The 12,453-nt window shown below is 51.2% G+C and overlaps 1 protein-coding gene across 7 annotated transcripts in view; it reads right to left on the reverse strand.

Moving 5' to 3' along the window:
- The window catches only part of SLC38A7 (solute carrier family 38 member 7), a 28,546-nt gene extending 16,176 nt beyond the window's left edge, over positions 1-12,370 (reverse strand). For 5 of the 7 annotated variants that reach the window (XR_008615540.1, XR_008615542.1, XR_008615541.1 and 2 more), the window contains exons 1-10: positions 8,341-12,370; positions 7,580-7,709; positions 6,053-6,474; positions 5,206-5,404; positions 4,654-4,798; positions 3,664-3,762; positions 2,957-3,014; positions 2,661-2,775; positions 1,151-1,319; positions 409-608 (exon numbers count right to left, since the gene is read on the reverse strand). Coding sequence is in view for 4 of the 7 variants with exons in the window: in XM_055079052.1 (XP_054935027.1) it covers positions 409-608; positions 1,151-1,319; positions 2,661-2,775; positions 2,957-3,014; positions 3,664-3,762; positions 4,654-4,798; positions 5,206-5,404; positions 6,053-6,322 (1,255 nt within the window). In the remaining 3 variants the exon portion in view is untranslated. The remainder of the gene's footprint in view (positions 1-408; positions 609-1,150; positions 1,320-2,660; positions 2,776-2,956; positions 3,015-3,663; positions 3,763-4,653; positions 4,799-5,205; positions 5,405-6,052; positions 6,475-7,579; positions 7,710-8,340) is intronic. The other 2 variants (XM_024125013.3, XM_024125016.3) reach the window with 1 other exon arrangement.
- Positions 12,371-12,453: the final 83 nt, after the last annotated feature.

A 12,453-nucleotide genomic window follows, 5' to 3' on the forward strand; every position in this document is an offset into this window, starting at 1 on the left:
GCCTCGGAGCGGCTGGGCCCGTCAGCCATGGCCGCTGAGCCTGCGCGTCCGGAGCCTGTGCTCCGCAACGGGAGAGGCCACAACAGAGGGAGGCCCGCGTACCGCAAAAAAAAAAAAAAAAAGTATAGGCTGTGGACCTAGACAGACTTGGGTTTGAAAAGGTTCTATTATTCTTTAGTTGAGTTTGTTAACCTCTAGGCAAGCTTGTTACCCTCTCTGATCCTCACACCTCCTCGCCAGTAAAATGGAGATGACAACTACACCTTCTTTGCAGGAGATAACGCTTAAACATGCCAGAGCCTGAAGTGGGTGATCAATAAACGCTGGTGATGATCCTCCCCGGGAGGTGACGAGCTCAGGTCAGGAGGCCCTGGGAGAGAGTGCTGCGGGGATGCCAGGGGTCCGCACCTGGGAAGACGAAGATGAAGCAGGCGGCCAGCCCTCCAATGACCGAGATGACCTTGCCGATGTCAGGGATGAAGAGCGCCAGCAGCAGGGTGAGCAGGAACCAGACCAGCGTCTGCAGTACTCGCCGCCGCCGCTCCCGCCCCACGTCCTCCTCCACCGGCATCCCCTGGTAGCGCAGCCACAGGCCTTCGACCACCGCCCTGCCCACACGGAGAGCGGCTCAGAGGCGCCCCCGCTAACAGCTCCCCACCTCCAGCCATGGAGCCAGACCCCCGACTGGGTGGACTGTAGGTAAGACTCTAACCCCTGGGCCTCAGTTTCCTCTTCTTCTAAATGGGCCTAGCAGCACTCTTCTCAGGGTTGCCGTGGGGACCGGACGGGATGGTGAATGTGAACGGCTTAGTGCCTTGCCTGGCCCAGGACTAGCACAACCCATGGGAACATATACTACTAGTCTCCTGAAAAGGAAGGGTCTGGGGTACCCAGAAAGCAGGGTGTTTAGGAAAGGATCTGGAGTAGAGGTTCTCAGAGGACTCACAGAATGTTCTGGTGACTCTGGGACAAAGGGGGCCCCCAAAGACCCGGCTGGGGGTACTTGCAGGGCCATGCGAGGCACTGACTCTTTCCTCTGGGCTTCCGGTTCTCCTTCTATAAAATGGATTCTACACAAGGCCCGTGTTCAAAGGGCTTTCAGGGGCCCTGGTGAAAGGGAGCACCCCGGCGGGGTGGAGAGGGGACTCACCGCCCACAGAAGTGCAGGATGGGGTAGGAGGTTAGCACGCTCAGGATGATGAAGGCGCGGGCGACGGCCACAGCCATGTCCTCCGACGGGTAGGACAGGAGCACGTCGGGGTCCACAGCAGCTCCAAAGGTCAGGAAGCCACAGATGCCTGAGGGCAGGGACAAGAGGGCTGGGTCCGGGCGACCCTCAGAGGGTTAGGGCCATGGACGGTTCACCGCTGGGTCCAACAGCAGATGGGGAGATGACGGAGCAGCTCTGGAGGCTAAGACTGCGGCTCAGGGGTGTCCAGGCTGGGATCAGAAGCCTCCCTCCCTGACTTCTCACATCTCCCACCCCCACACCTTCACCTTTCTGATCTTGAACTCACCCAGCAGTTCCTGTCTCAGAGCTTCTGCATTAATGTTCAGTCTGCCCACCTCCTCATCATTCAGGTCTCAGCTCCATTGTCCCCTCCTCAGAATGCTTCCCCGCCCAGCCCATCCACAATAATCCCTGCTCCCCTGCACTCCCTCACACCACCCTGTTCTGTGTTCTTCAGAGCACTCCTCTCTCGGAACTGTTTTTTTTTGTTTTTTTTTTTCCTACTTGTTTACTGTCTGTCTCCCTCAGCCAGAACCCGAGCCCCAGGAGAACGGGACTCTGCCTATTTGCCACCCTTGTTCCTGGCTGTGGCTTCAGAAACTAGAACAGTGCTGGTCCTGTTCTAGAACCATCTGCGGAAGGAATCACAGGGCTGTTCTTTGTAGTCTCCCAATCCTGCTCCCTCACCCAAACCATTTTCTACACCACACCCAGAGCCGTCTGTCCCCGAGCCGCACCCCTGCTGAAACGCTTCCTCTCTGCCTCCCAGCAGTCCTCAAGGATCTGGTTGTGCTCCGTCTGGCCGGGCTGCCCGCCACCCACCCTCAACTTGCTCCACTCCAGCTATGCAGACCTTCTTCTGTCCCGGCCTCAGGGACTTGGCGTTTTCTGGTTCCTCTGTCTGGAATGCTTTTCCCCCAGCTCTTCAGATTCTAGCTCCTTCTCATGATTTGGGCTCCCCCAGTTGCCACCTCCTCAGAGAGGAGCCATCTGTGACCTACCCACCAAAGCCAACCCCACTCAGTTCCCCTCACAGCTTCCCTGTTTCCCTGTTACCGGGGCACTCACCACCGTCTGGATTTCCTTACTGATTCCTGACTTGCTCCTGTAAGACTCTCTCTCCGACTAGATTGTCAATTCCATGAGGGCAGGACCGGGTCTATCTATCTCCATGGCATCCCCCATGCTGAGAAAGTTCCGGGGACTTACTGGACACCCACTGAGAGCTGTTGAACGAATGCATGCATACATCTTTCTCATTGGGGCAGGAGGAGGCCCAAGGTGGCTCAAGTTCAAGCCAGTGCCTGCAGAAGTGTTTGACGTGTTGGGAGTGCAGGGCTGTCCCCAGGAAATCCTGGGCCAGACGACTTGGGGACAAAGAGGGAAAGTGGGAGCCCTCTAAGCCCCGCCCTCGGAGGGGAGCACTCACCTGTGCCCATGTAGACAGCGAGGGCTATGACCATGGCGGCTGTCACCACCCCACCCCAGGTCTTCACCTCAGGCCGCCGCATGCTGTTGAAGACGGGTACACTGCTCACGTGGCACTGTCAGGGTGAAGGGCAGGGTCATGGTGGGCAAGTGATCTCACCCCCAAGGATAAGGGGCAGGTCCTGGGGCCCCCACTCCGTCCTTCCTTCCAGGACTCCCCCATCCTGCCTGTAACGTGGATTCCATCCCAGGATGGGGAGTGAGCTAAGGGGACAAAAGGGACCTTGCAACTAGCACCTGAAATCCGAAGCAGATGGTGGGCATGGCATTGAACACGGCTATCCAGGAAGCTGGCCTGCGGACAAACACACAAGATGCTGCTGCCCGGGAACCCCTCAGAGTCACCAACCGCCGCCATGCTCTTACTCTTCATTCAGCCCCCCACGGCCGGCCTCCCTTATCCAGCATGCACACATTCAACCCACACAAGTCTGGGGACTGGGAGAGGACACATCTCCATTTACAGGTCAGTAAACTAAGGCTCTGGAAGGCCCTCCTGGGACCAAAATCCAGAATTTTTGGCTCTTGCACTTGGGCTTTTGCTTCTCTGATTTGTTCCTTTCAAGAAAAAGGAAACTTTTTTTTAATTAAGAAAATTGATTCATCCTCACATGGAAGATACAGATACTACAGATAAGCACATGTTAAAACAAATGTGCAATTCCACCTTGGCAGTTTCCATAACCTGAGGCCTAGTCTCACATTGGCTCATCTGCTGGACATTAGTGGCGAAGTCTCCCTCATCTCCGGCTGTCACGCTTCTCTCCAGTACAAAGAGGTCAGCACCTCTCGCCTCCTTCCGAAAATGACCAATGAGTCAAGCCCTGATGAGCTAATGAGCCTTGGGAAGAGCACCTGTGTGGCTTTTTGATGCCTGACCCAGCACCTCCTGGGGCCCGAGTGGCAGCTTCTACCCCATGTGTCTCCCGGGGGCCCTCACCCACCTGTTCAGGATGTTCGCTGGGGTCATCTCTTTATCAGGCCAGATGTATTTGATGATAATGATGGCAGTGACATACCAGGTGCCCACGACGCTCAGGAAGCTGCCAGGAAGGACAGATTAAGCTTCCTCCTCCCTAGCCCCAGCTGCCTTTTCTCTCATTCCATCCCCAGGGACATCCACCCTTAACTTTAGTGACCACAAGTGTCTAATGAACCAACTGGGAGACTATCCCAAACAAAGACTCAAGAAATGCATGAGAAATAAGTTTCAGAGAAACAAGCCACATTTAGGAAGCCAAGAGGGGACCAGACTGACACTTGTGGCCACTGGGAAATGACGTGGTTCAGCTTCATGGCTCAGAGACCACAGCAGGGGGCTGGGCTTCAAAGCACATCTGCTACTTCAATCAGAGCAGCCCAGACTTGGCGAGAGGTGCAAGCAGGGCCTTTGAGAAGTAGGAGATGCTGGAGGGTTGAAGGCACAAATACTGGGAAGTCAACATTAAAGGAAACCTTGGAGACACTGAGTGTGACCCCTTCGATAAAGGATCACAGGAAACAGCTTAGAATCCCACAGCTTTTCAGACTCTGAGCCAGGAAGCTAGTCCCTTCCCTTCGTACCAAGGTGCATGGAAAATGCTGCCAGGCTGACAAACTCAAATGATCAAGAATCCCATCCTCCAGGGGAAAGACAAGGCCCAGGCTAGGAGACTGCCTTCACACATGATTATCACCCATCCCTTCTTTGACAAGGACATTTGGAACTGAATCTCTCACTGATACAAAGAGCCACTGTTTCCCTTGCTGCTGACACAAAAGGAAGGTCTTATGCCGGAACCCCTGCAAGCCCCGGTCTACGCTGCCTTGCCCACTCTTGCTGCCCCAGGAGATGAGGTGGCATGGAGGAGAGGGGTTCCCCTGCAGCCCTTGGGTCTCCAGCTGCCTGTGATCAGAGCTGCTGTCCAGCGCAGGCTGGGGTGGGGCCTCCGAACCTGGCATATTTCTGGAAGCCGATCTCCCTGGGGATGGAAAGGGGCAGGATGAAGAGGAAGGCAGTGAGGCTGATGGTGAACTTGCGGTCTGTGTACCAGGGGCTGCCGCCGGCCCCCTCAGGCTCCTTTGCCATCACAGCTATAACTGCACAGGGAGGAAGGAGGGAACGTGATGCCAGGCTACTGCAGGGTGTGGTCCTCCACCTCTGCTGGGACCTCCATCTGTCCAATGGGCCCAGCAGCCAGGAGGGAGGACTCCCAGATGAATGCCGGGCCCAGGCCAGGCCTTGGGCAGGTGTTCCATGCTCTTTCCCGCCCACCGCATGACCCCCAGGGCTGAAGGGGGCGGGGGATGAGGTAGGTACTGAGGGGGGGAACTCACTCTTGTCCTGCTGGTCCCCGATGGGCCCAGCAGCCAGGAGGGAGGACTCCCAGATGAATGCCGGGCCCAGGCCAGGCCTTGGGCAGGTGTTCCATGCTCTTTCCCGCCCACCGCATGACCCCCAGGGCTGAAGGGGGGGGGATGAGGTAGGTACTGGCGGGGGAACTCACTCTTGTCCTGCTGGTCCCCGATGATGATGAGGAAGGCGATGCAGGTCCCGAAGGTGTAGGTGGCAATGGCCACCTCACACAGCACACCTGTCAGCTTGCCACACACAGCCCATACCACCTCCTGGTAGGTCCTCTCATTGCTGGCCTGGGAGCAGTAGGCCAGGATGACGAGGCCACTGATGATGAAAACCAGCATGGCCTGCAGGCAGGGGCGGAGCAAGAGGATGTGGGAAAGGCCTGGCAGCAAAGAGCAGCCTGGTCTTGCTCAGCATTTATTGGCCCGGTGCCCAGTGCCCATCTGGCAAATTAGCCTTATCTTGCAGGGCAATTTTAATAGATTACTGGAGTTGAGATTTTCTTTAAAAACAAAAAGTTTTGAGGAAAATTTCAAGCATACACAAAAGTAGACAGAATGGTATAATGGACCCCTATGTACCCATCACTCAAATTCAAAAATGATCAATTTACAGCCAATCTTGTTTCATCTATTCCCTCTCCCACTCTGGATTATTTTGAAGAAAATACGAGCTATCATATCATTTCATCAGTAAATATTTCAGCACGGCTCTAAGGTATGGGCCTGCTTTTTAAACGTAACCATGAAATTATTAAATATGCAGTCGATGTCCAAACTTCCCTGATAGCTGGGAAGGCTTCTGAAGCCTCATCTGGGCTCAAAGGAAAGAATGCTGGAATAGATTAGTAATGTCTGCCATGTGTGACAGAGGGGAGAGTGGTAGCATGTGTCTCCAACTGACCACTCCTGATCCACAGCCTCCCTTTTGAGGTGAAGAGCCCAGACCCACCACTAGAACTGCACCTTTGCCCGCCAGGCCCGCTCACTCACCATCTGCAGTGTGATGCCAGCTGCCACTCCCCCGGCAGTGCTGAAGGCTGCTGGGAAGTTGAGCAGCCCTGCGCCCAGGCAGGCATTGACAACGATGAAGATGGCTCCAAGTGTGGAAGTGGTGCCTCTGCCCAGACCCCCAGGAGGGGCCTCCCCCTCACTCTTGGGGGCTATGTCCACAGAGGGACTCTGCAGCAGACGGGCACGCTCCCCGGAGTCTGTGCTTAAGCCCCACTCGCCAAGGTCACTGTTGATGCTGACCTGGGCCATGGCCCTGGGAGTCCTGTTCCTGCAGGGTCTGTGGGTTCTGTCTCACGACCACATGCCCTGGGGAGCTGAGGGAACACCTTCAGCTGGAGGGTGCCACCAGCCTGTTTGGGGCTGTTATCCTAGGAGGCCTGTGGGCTCTGGCTCTCCTCAACCTAGATGGGAAAGGCAGGTACTACTGTTATCCCAAGAGACACACAGAAAGGTGAAACAACTTTCCCAAGATCAGATGGCTGAGATCCAAACCCGGGTGTGCCGCTGTGCAGAACACTGCATTGGGTGCCACAGTGTGATGGCAGAGACAGAAATGTGTCAGATGTAATTCCTGCCTGCTTCAGGCCTACAGACCTATCAGGTAAATAAGACATAAACACAGAAGAGAGGGGTACCGATATGTCAGCACTAGAGGCCATGCATCGGGCAGGAGTGTCATGGACATATCTTATCTCATTCATTCCTTATGACAGTGGTCATAAGGTTCAGAGAGATCAGATCACTCATCCAGGGTCACATAGTAGCAAGTTGCAAAGCAGGATTTAGATCCAGATATGTCTGGCTTCCTAATTTGTTTCTACAACACAGGGTCGCAAGAACAATCCTCACCCAGAACTGTGGGTATTTCAATTTCTTACAGCCCAGCATACCTCCCTCCAGAGTCTAAATTCTGTGGAGCTTTCAAAGCCCTTCAAAATTTAGGCCAATTCTTACTTTTCTCCCCACGTGCCTGACCTAACCACTGCCCATCACAGGGACATCCCCTCCAATGCCCCCAGCACACTGTGGGGTTTAGAATGGCTAGCAAGGCCTCTTGGGTAGTCAGATGCTTGCCATTGCTCCTCCTGTGATGGTTGAACAAAGTTGGGAGCTTTAAACTCATTAGAGAGAAAAGGGGGAGTTTGGGTGCTCTCAGACATCTGTCACCAAGCATGCAACCAAGAGACACAGCTCCAGGGGAAATGTCTCCCTGCTGGCTCCAAGTCCAGAAAGATCAGTCAGCTGCCACAGGGCTTCCTCTTGTGCAACCTGCCACCCAGCCAGTAACTCAGCAAAAAATCAAAGCAGTGAGCAATGGAGGCAGTTTTGGTCTCCCAAGTTTCCAGAGTAGCTCCAGAGAGAGCCCTACAAAGTTAGCGCTACTTGAGCAGTGAGACCTTGTCCTCCACCCTGCTCACATCCCAGACACAGAGGTCTCTGCATTGGGCTGAAATCTCTCAGCCTCCCCTCCCCTCAAACTACTCTGCTCCACGGTCCCCAGCTTACCTGCTCTTTCCACCCCGCCGGCTTTGGTGGAGGGACAGCTGCTCCTTACAGCTCCTTCTCCCCAAAGATCTGGGATCTGATTCTCCTCACTTCCCTCTCTGCCCCCAGTTTCTTCTTTCTCAAACTCTACCTAAAATTTGTCAGCAGAGAAAGAGTCTGAGCTGTTTCTGTGCGGGTCAGCAGAGTGAAGGCAACTGAGGCGCTCTGACTAACTCACGGAGTGGAGCAGCAGCTCAGTTAGGGAAACAGGCCCACGGAGGGAAAGAGGCTAGACTAATGTCACAGCGGCTCGTCGGCAGAACCAGAACTAGAACCCTGATGCCCACACGCTCAGGCCAGATCTGTAACCACTGCAGTAGGCCCCTCAGATCCCAACCGGAGCAGGTTCCCAGGCCAGCCTGGGGCTAGATCCCAGAAATACGAGGGGGTGGGCTGCATTGGAAGGTGGGCCAGGGTGCACCCAGGGCGGGGGGTGGGGGCGATCCTCAGGCCTGAAGCGAGGAGAGTGGGCTGCTGTGGGGTAAACTGGGGAGCGGCTCCGGCGCTCATCCGGGCCTAGGACTGATTAGGTGGAGACTAGGTGGGGACAGGCCGGGCTTAAGGCGCGGCAAGGGCCGGCCGACCGAAGGCGGGTGTGGGGCAGAGGACGCCGGGCTGCAGAGCCCTGCAGGGAGTGGGCAGGGCTCTGCCGCGGTGGCGGCCCTGGGGACCCAGGGACCTAACGTTTCCACCTCCATCAACCTGTACCTCCTTTCACTTACCTGCGGTGCTTCGAGCCCGGGCCGGCTGTGGAGACACGTGAGCAGCGGTCACATGACCGCCGGGGCTGGGGCGGACCGCGGGGCACCCTGGGAGCTGTAGTTTTCGGCAGGAGTTAGTCTTGGACGCCAGCTCTCTAATCCTCAGCCCATGTCCTGTTACTTGAGTCCTGGCCTCTTGGCCAAGCCGCACCTCCTGCCTCCTAGCAAGAGCGTTAGGAGGTTTGGTGTCTTTGCCAGTACGGATGCTGTGGGCCAGAGCTATTTGGCCTCATTATCCTCCTTTGTCTCCCTTCTTACGTTCACACCCACAGCCAGTGACCCTGGACTTTTTCACTAGGGACAGCGAGGGGTCATTTGTACCTCCTTGAGCTGTGGCTGGCCTGAGGGTTGTTCATGGCTATAACCCCAGGGCCTAGATTCTACAACTGGGGATCTGAGGCATTGGTGTCACTCACATAAATAAATATTTGTTGAATGAAGGAATGGGTGTCCAGAGCCCTGGCTTCTGTTTGTGGCTGTGTGCCACTTGCAAGCTGTCACATAATCTTTGGCATTCCAATGTCTTCATCTGTGTTATGTCCTCTCCATGCATCAAAGGTCCTTGCTGATGAGGTCCTGTGTACCGTTTACCCAGTTTCCCTCAATGGTGACATTTTGCAAAACTATCGTACAGTATCACAATCAGGATACTGACATTGACACAATCCACTGATCATGTTCAGATTTCCTCAGTTATATTTATAGTCATTTTTTGGTTTGTATTTAGTTCTATACAACTTAATCATATGTCGGGTTTACACCACATTCAAGATTCTGAACATTTCCATCACCACAAGGATCCCTCCTGTTACCCTTTTATAACCACACTCACCTCCCTCCAGCGAGGCCCCCCTTCTGTAACTCCTCGCAATCACTAATCTGTTCTCCATTTTTAAAAGTTTGCCATTTCAAATAATGTTATATAAATGGAATCATACAGTCTGCAACTTTTTAGGATTGGCTATTTTTACTTAACATAATTGCCCAGAGACTCATGCAGTGTGTATATGTTTTATTTATTACCAAGTAACAATATTCCATGGTATCTGCAGTTTGTGCAACTAATCACTTTTGAAGGACATCTGAGCTGTTGCAGGTTTTTTAAAACATAAATAACAGCTTTGAGATTTATGAATTTTACCAAAAAATTTATACTTTCAGTGCCCAATACAGTGGTTTTTAGTATATTCAGAGTTTTGCAATCATTGCCACTATCTAATATCAGAACATTGTTATCACTCCCCCCAAAACCTTGTAACCATTAGCAGTCACTCTCCATTCGTCCCTCCCCCAGGCCCCTGGCAACTGCTAATCTACTTTGTGCTCTGGATGAGCTGTTTTCAATGTTCATCCATGTAGAAGCATGTATTAGTACTTTATTCCTTTTTATTGCTGAGTAGTATTACATGTATATATGTGTATGGCTGTATCACATCTTGTTTATTCATTCATCAGTTGTTTGGACATTTGTGGTTTCTATTTTTTGGCTATTATGAATAATGCCACAATGAATGTTGAGGTACACTTTTTGTGCACACGTTTTCATTTATTTTAGGTATATATGTAGAAGTAGAATTGCTGGGTCAAATGGTAACTCTATGTTTAACCTTTTGAGAAATTGCCAGACTGTTTTTTTGTTTTTTTTTAAAATAAATTTATTTATTTTTGGCTGCGTTGAGTCTTGTTGCTGTGTGCGGGCTTTCTCTAGTTGCGGTGAACAGGGGCTACTCTTCGTTGTGGTGCATGGACTTCTCACTGCGGTGGCTTCTCTTGCTGCGAAGCACAGGCTCTAGGTGCGGGCTTCAGTAGTTGTGGCACGCGGGCTCAGTAGTTTTGGCTCGCGGGCTCTACAGCACGGGCTCAGTAGTTGTGGCGCATGGGCTTAGTTGCTCCGCGGCATGTGGGATCTTCCCGGACCAGGGCTGGAACCCGTGTCTCCTGCATTGGCAGGCGGATTCTTAACCACTGCGCCACCGGGGAAGCCCTGCCAGACTGTTTTCTAAAGCAACTGCACCATTTTACATTCTGACCAACAGTGTAGTGTGTAAGGGTTCTAGTTTCCCCATATCCCTGATAATCCTTGTTATTGTCTGATTATAGCCATCCTAGTGGGTATGAAGTGATTCTCATTGTGGTTTTGAGTTGCATTTCCCTGATGACTCATGTTAGCATCTTTTCATGTGCTTATTGGCCATTAGTATGTCTTCTATGAAGAAGTGTCTATTCAGACCCCCTTTTTATTATCGAGTTGTAAGAGTTCTTTATATATTCTGAATACAAATCCCTTATCAGTTACATGATTTTCAATACTATTCTCAACATTTTTATAAGTTTATCATTTAAAAAAAAGAAAAAGGTATTATATCTAATAACTGGTCTTTCAGTTATTAGATATAAATAAACCAATAATTTCTATTAAAATTTTTTTCCAATCAACTATACTCCAATAAAATTAATTTAAAAAATTTCCACAGCCTAGAAGTAAGGAAAAAAGTTTCAGACAAAATTCTCAAGTTGGTTGAGTGAGCTGGACTTTGGCTGTTTAGATGTAAGCCTAAGGTAGTTGTTCTAATAGCGCCCAATAGCTGGCCCACGCATCAGCTGTATCTGCACTACGTAGAAAGTTTTCTTTTTCTCATTAAAAAAAATAGATTTGCAAGCCTTACCTGAGACATATTGAGTCAGAGTGCCTAGAGGTAAGGCCAGGGAACTAATATTAAAAATAAAAAAAATCCAGATTTGGGAACTATCCTACCTCAAATGATGATGAAACAAGGCATGACTACTCTTTCTGGGCAGGCAAGCTACCTCCTCCTCAAGTGGAAGAACATCTTAGACCCTAGTAGGAAATGAGGAGAAGGTTGATGATGGCCAACAGACTGAACTGTGAGAAAAACATCAGGTTCACACCGTACACGACTTTTCAGTGAGGACTAGGACTTGGTCCAGGGTGAGCTGGAAATACATGTGTTTAAAAATAACAAGGTCAGTCGGGTGGTCAAGTTCCTTTTCCAGCTGAGGTCTTGGCAGCCAACTTTCAATCATTTTGGCTCCAGACAGGGAGACTTAAAGCAGTTTCTTCTAAGCTAGGCAGTCATCTCCTTTACAGAGCAGCTGACTAATATGTTTACTGTTTCCCCATTTAAGATAGTTTCCCAAAGACATCTGGTGAATCAGTCCATTCACTTGACCTTTTACCACCTTGGTGTATCCATTACCAATAGGAACACAGAGAGCCAAGGAGAGGAGTGAGCCCATCATGTACTGTGTTTCTCAGAGAGCGAGGAGAAGCAAGGGGGAACGAACAAGTTGAGCCCACTTTCCCCTCCCAACAATAATCAAAACACTGTGGTTGGGCTCTCGGCCTGACTCCTGCTCCACTGCCTGTCTGCCCAGTAGCTGTCCTATCTTGAATGGCTCCTGGCATTAAGCAGAAGGTGACAGAAAAACCTTGGGATGTCTGCTGACAGAACATATGACTTTATGGTAGAGACTGCACACTGGCGATCTACTGTTTGCATCTTGCTTGCAAATCATTAAAAAAAAAAAAAAGAATTAGTTGCCAGCTTTTAAGCATCAATAGACCTCCCATAAAAATCAGGATTTCCATTTTATTTGAAAAATTTAAGACCTGCAACCCTGGGCTTTCATTTTCACAGTGCCTGTCACTTACTTCCCTACTATGCCTCATCTCTGAGGATGCAGGCTGGTCACTGACAATCATCTCACACCCAGTTCACATCGCTTTTTTACTTTACATGCACTGTTTGTTTATATTACCTACTTGACTCCTCTAGACACCCGAAGTTGCCACCTCCCCTTCCCATCTCCTCATCACTGCCTCTATCCACAGGATCCTTTGAGGCACTCCATTTACTTGTCTACCAAGGTCCAAAGGATTGTACCAACATTTCCAGCGTGGTTGGACTAGACATGAGGAATGACACGACAAAGATGTGGCTTTGGTTTACATTCAAAACAGCTAAAACATCTCTTGGCTTATGGTCATCTGGACACAATTTCAGATTCCAGGGATATATACCCACTCCTACCCTTTCATCCCATTAAAGAAAA

The sequence above is a fragment of the Physeter macrocephalus genome, chromosome 17 (assembly GCF_002837175.3).
Source record: "Physeter macrocephalus isolate SW-GA chromosome 17, ASM283717v5, whole genome shotgun sequence".
In the NCBI taxonomy this organism is placed as follows: Eukaryota; Metazoa; Chordata; class Mammalia; order Artiodactyla; family Physeteridae; genus Physeter; species Physeter macrocephalus.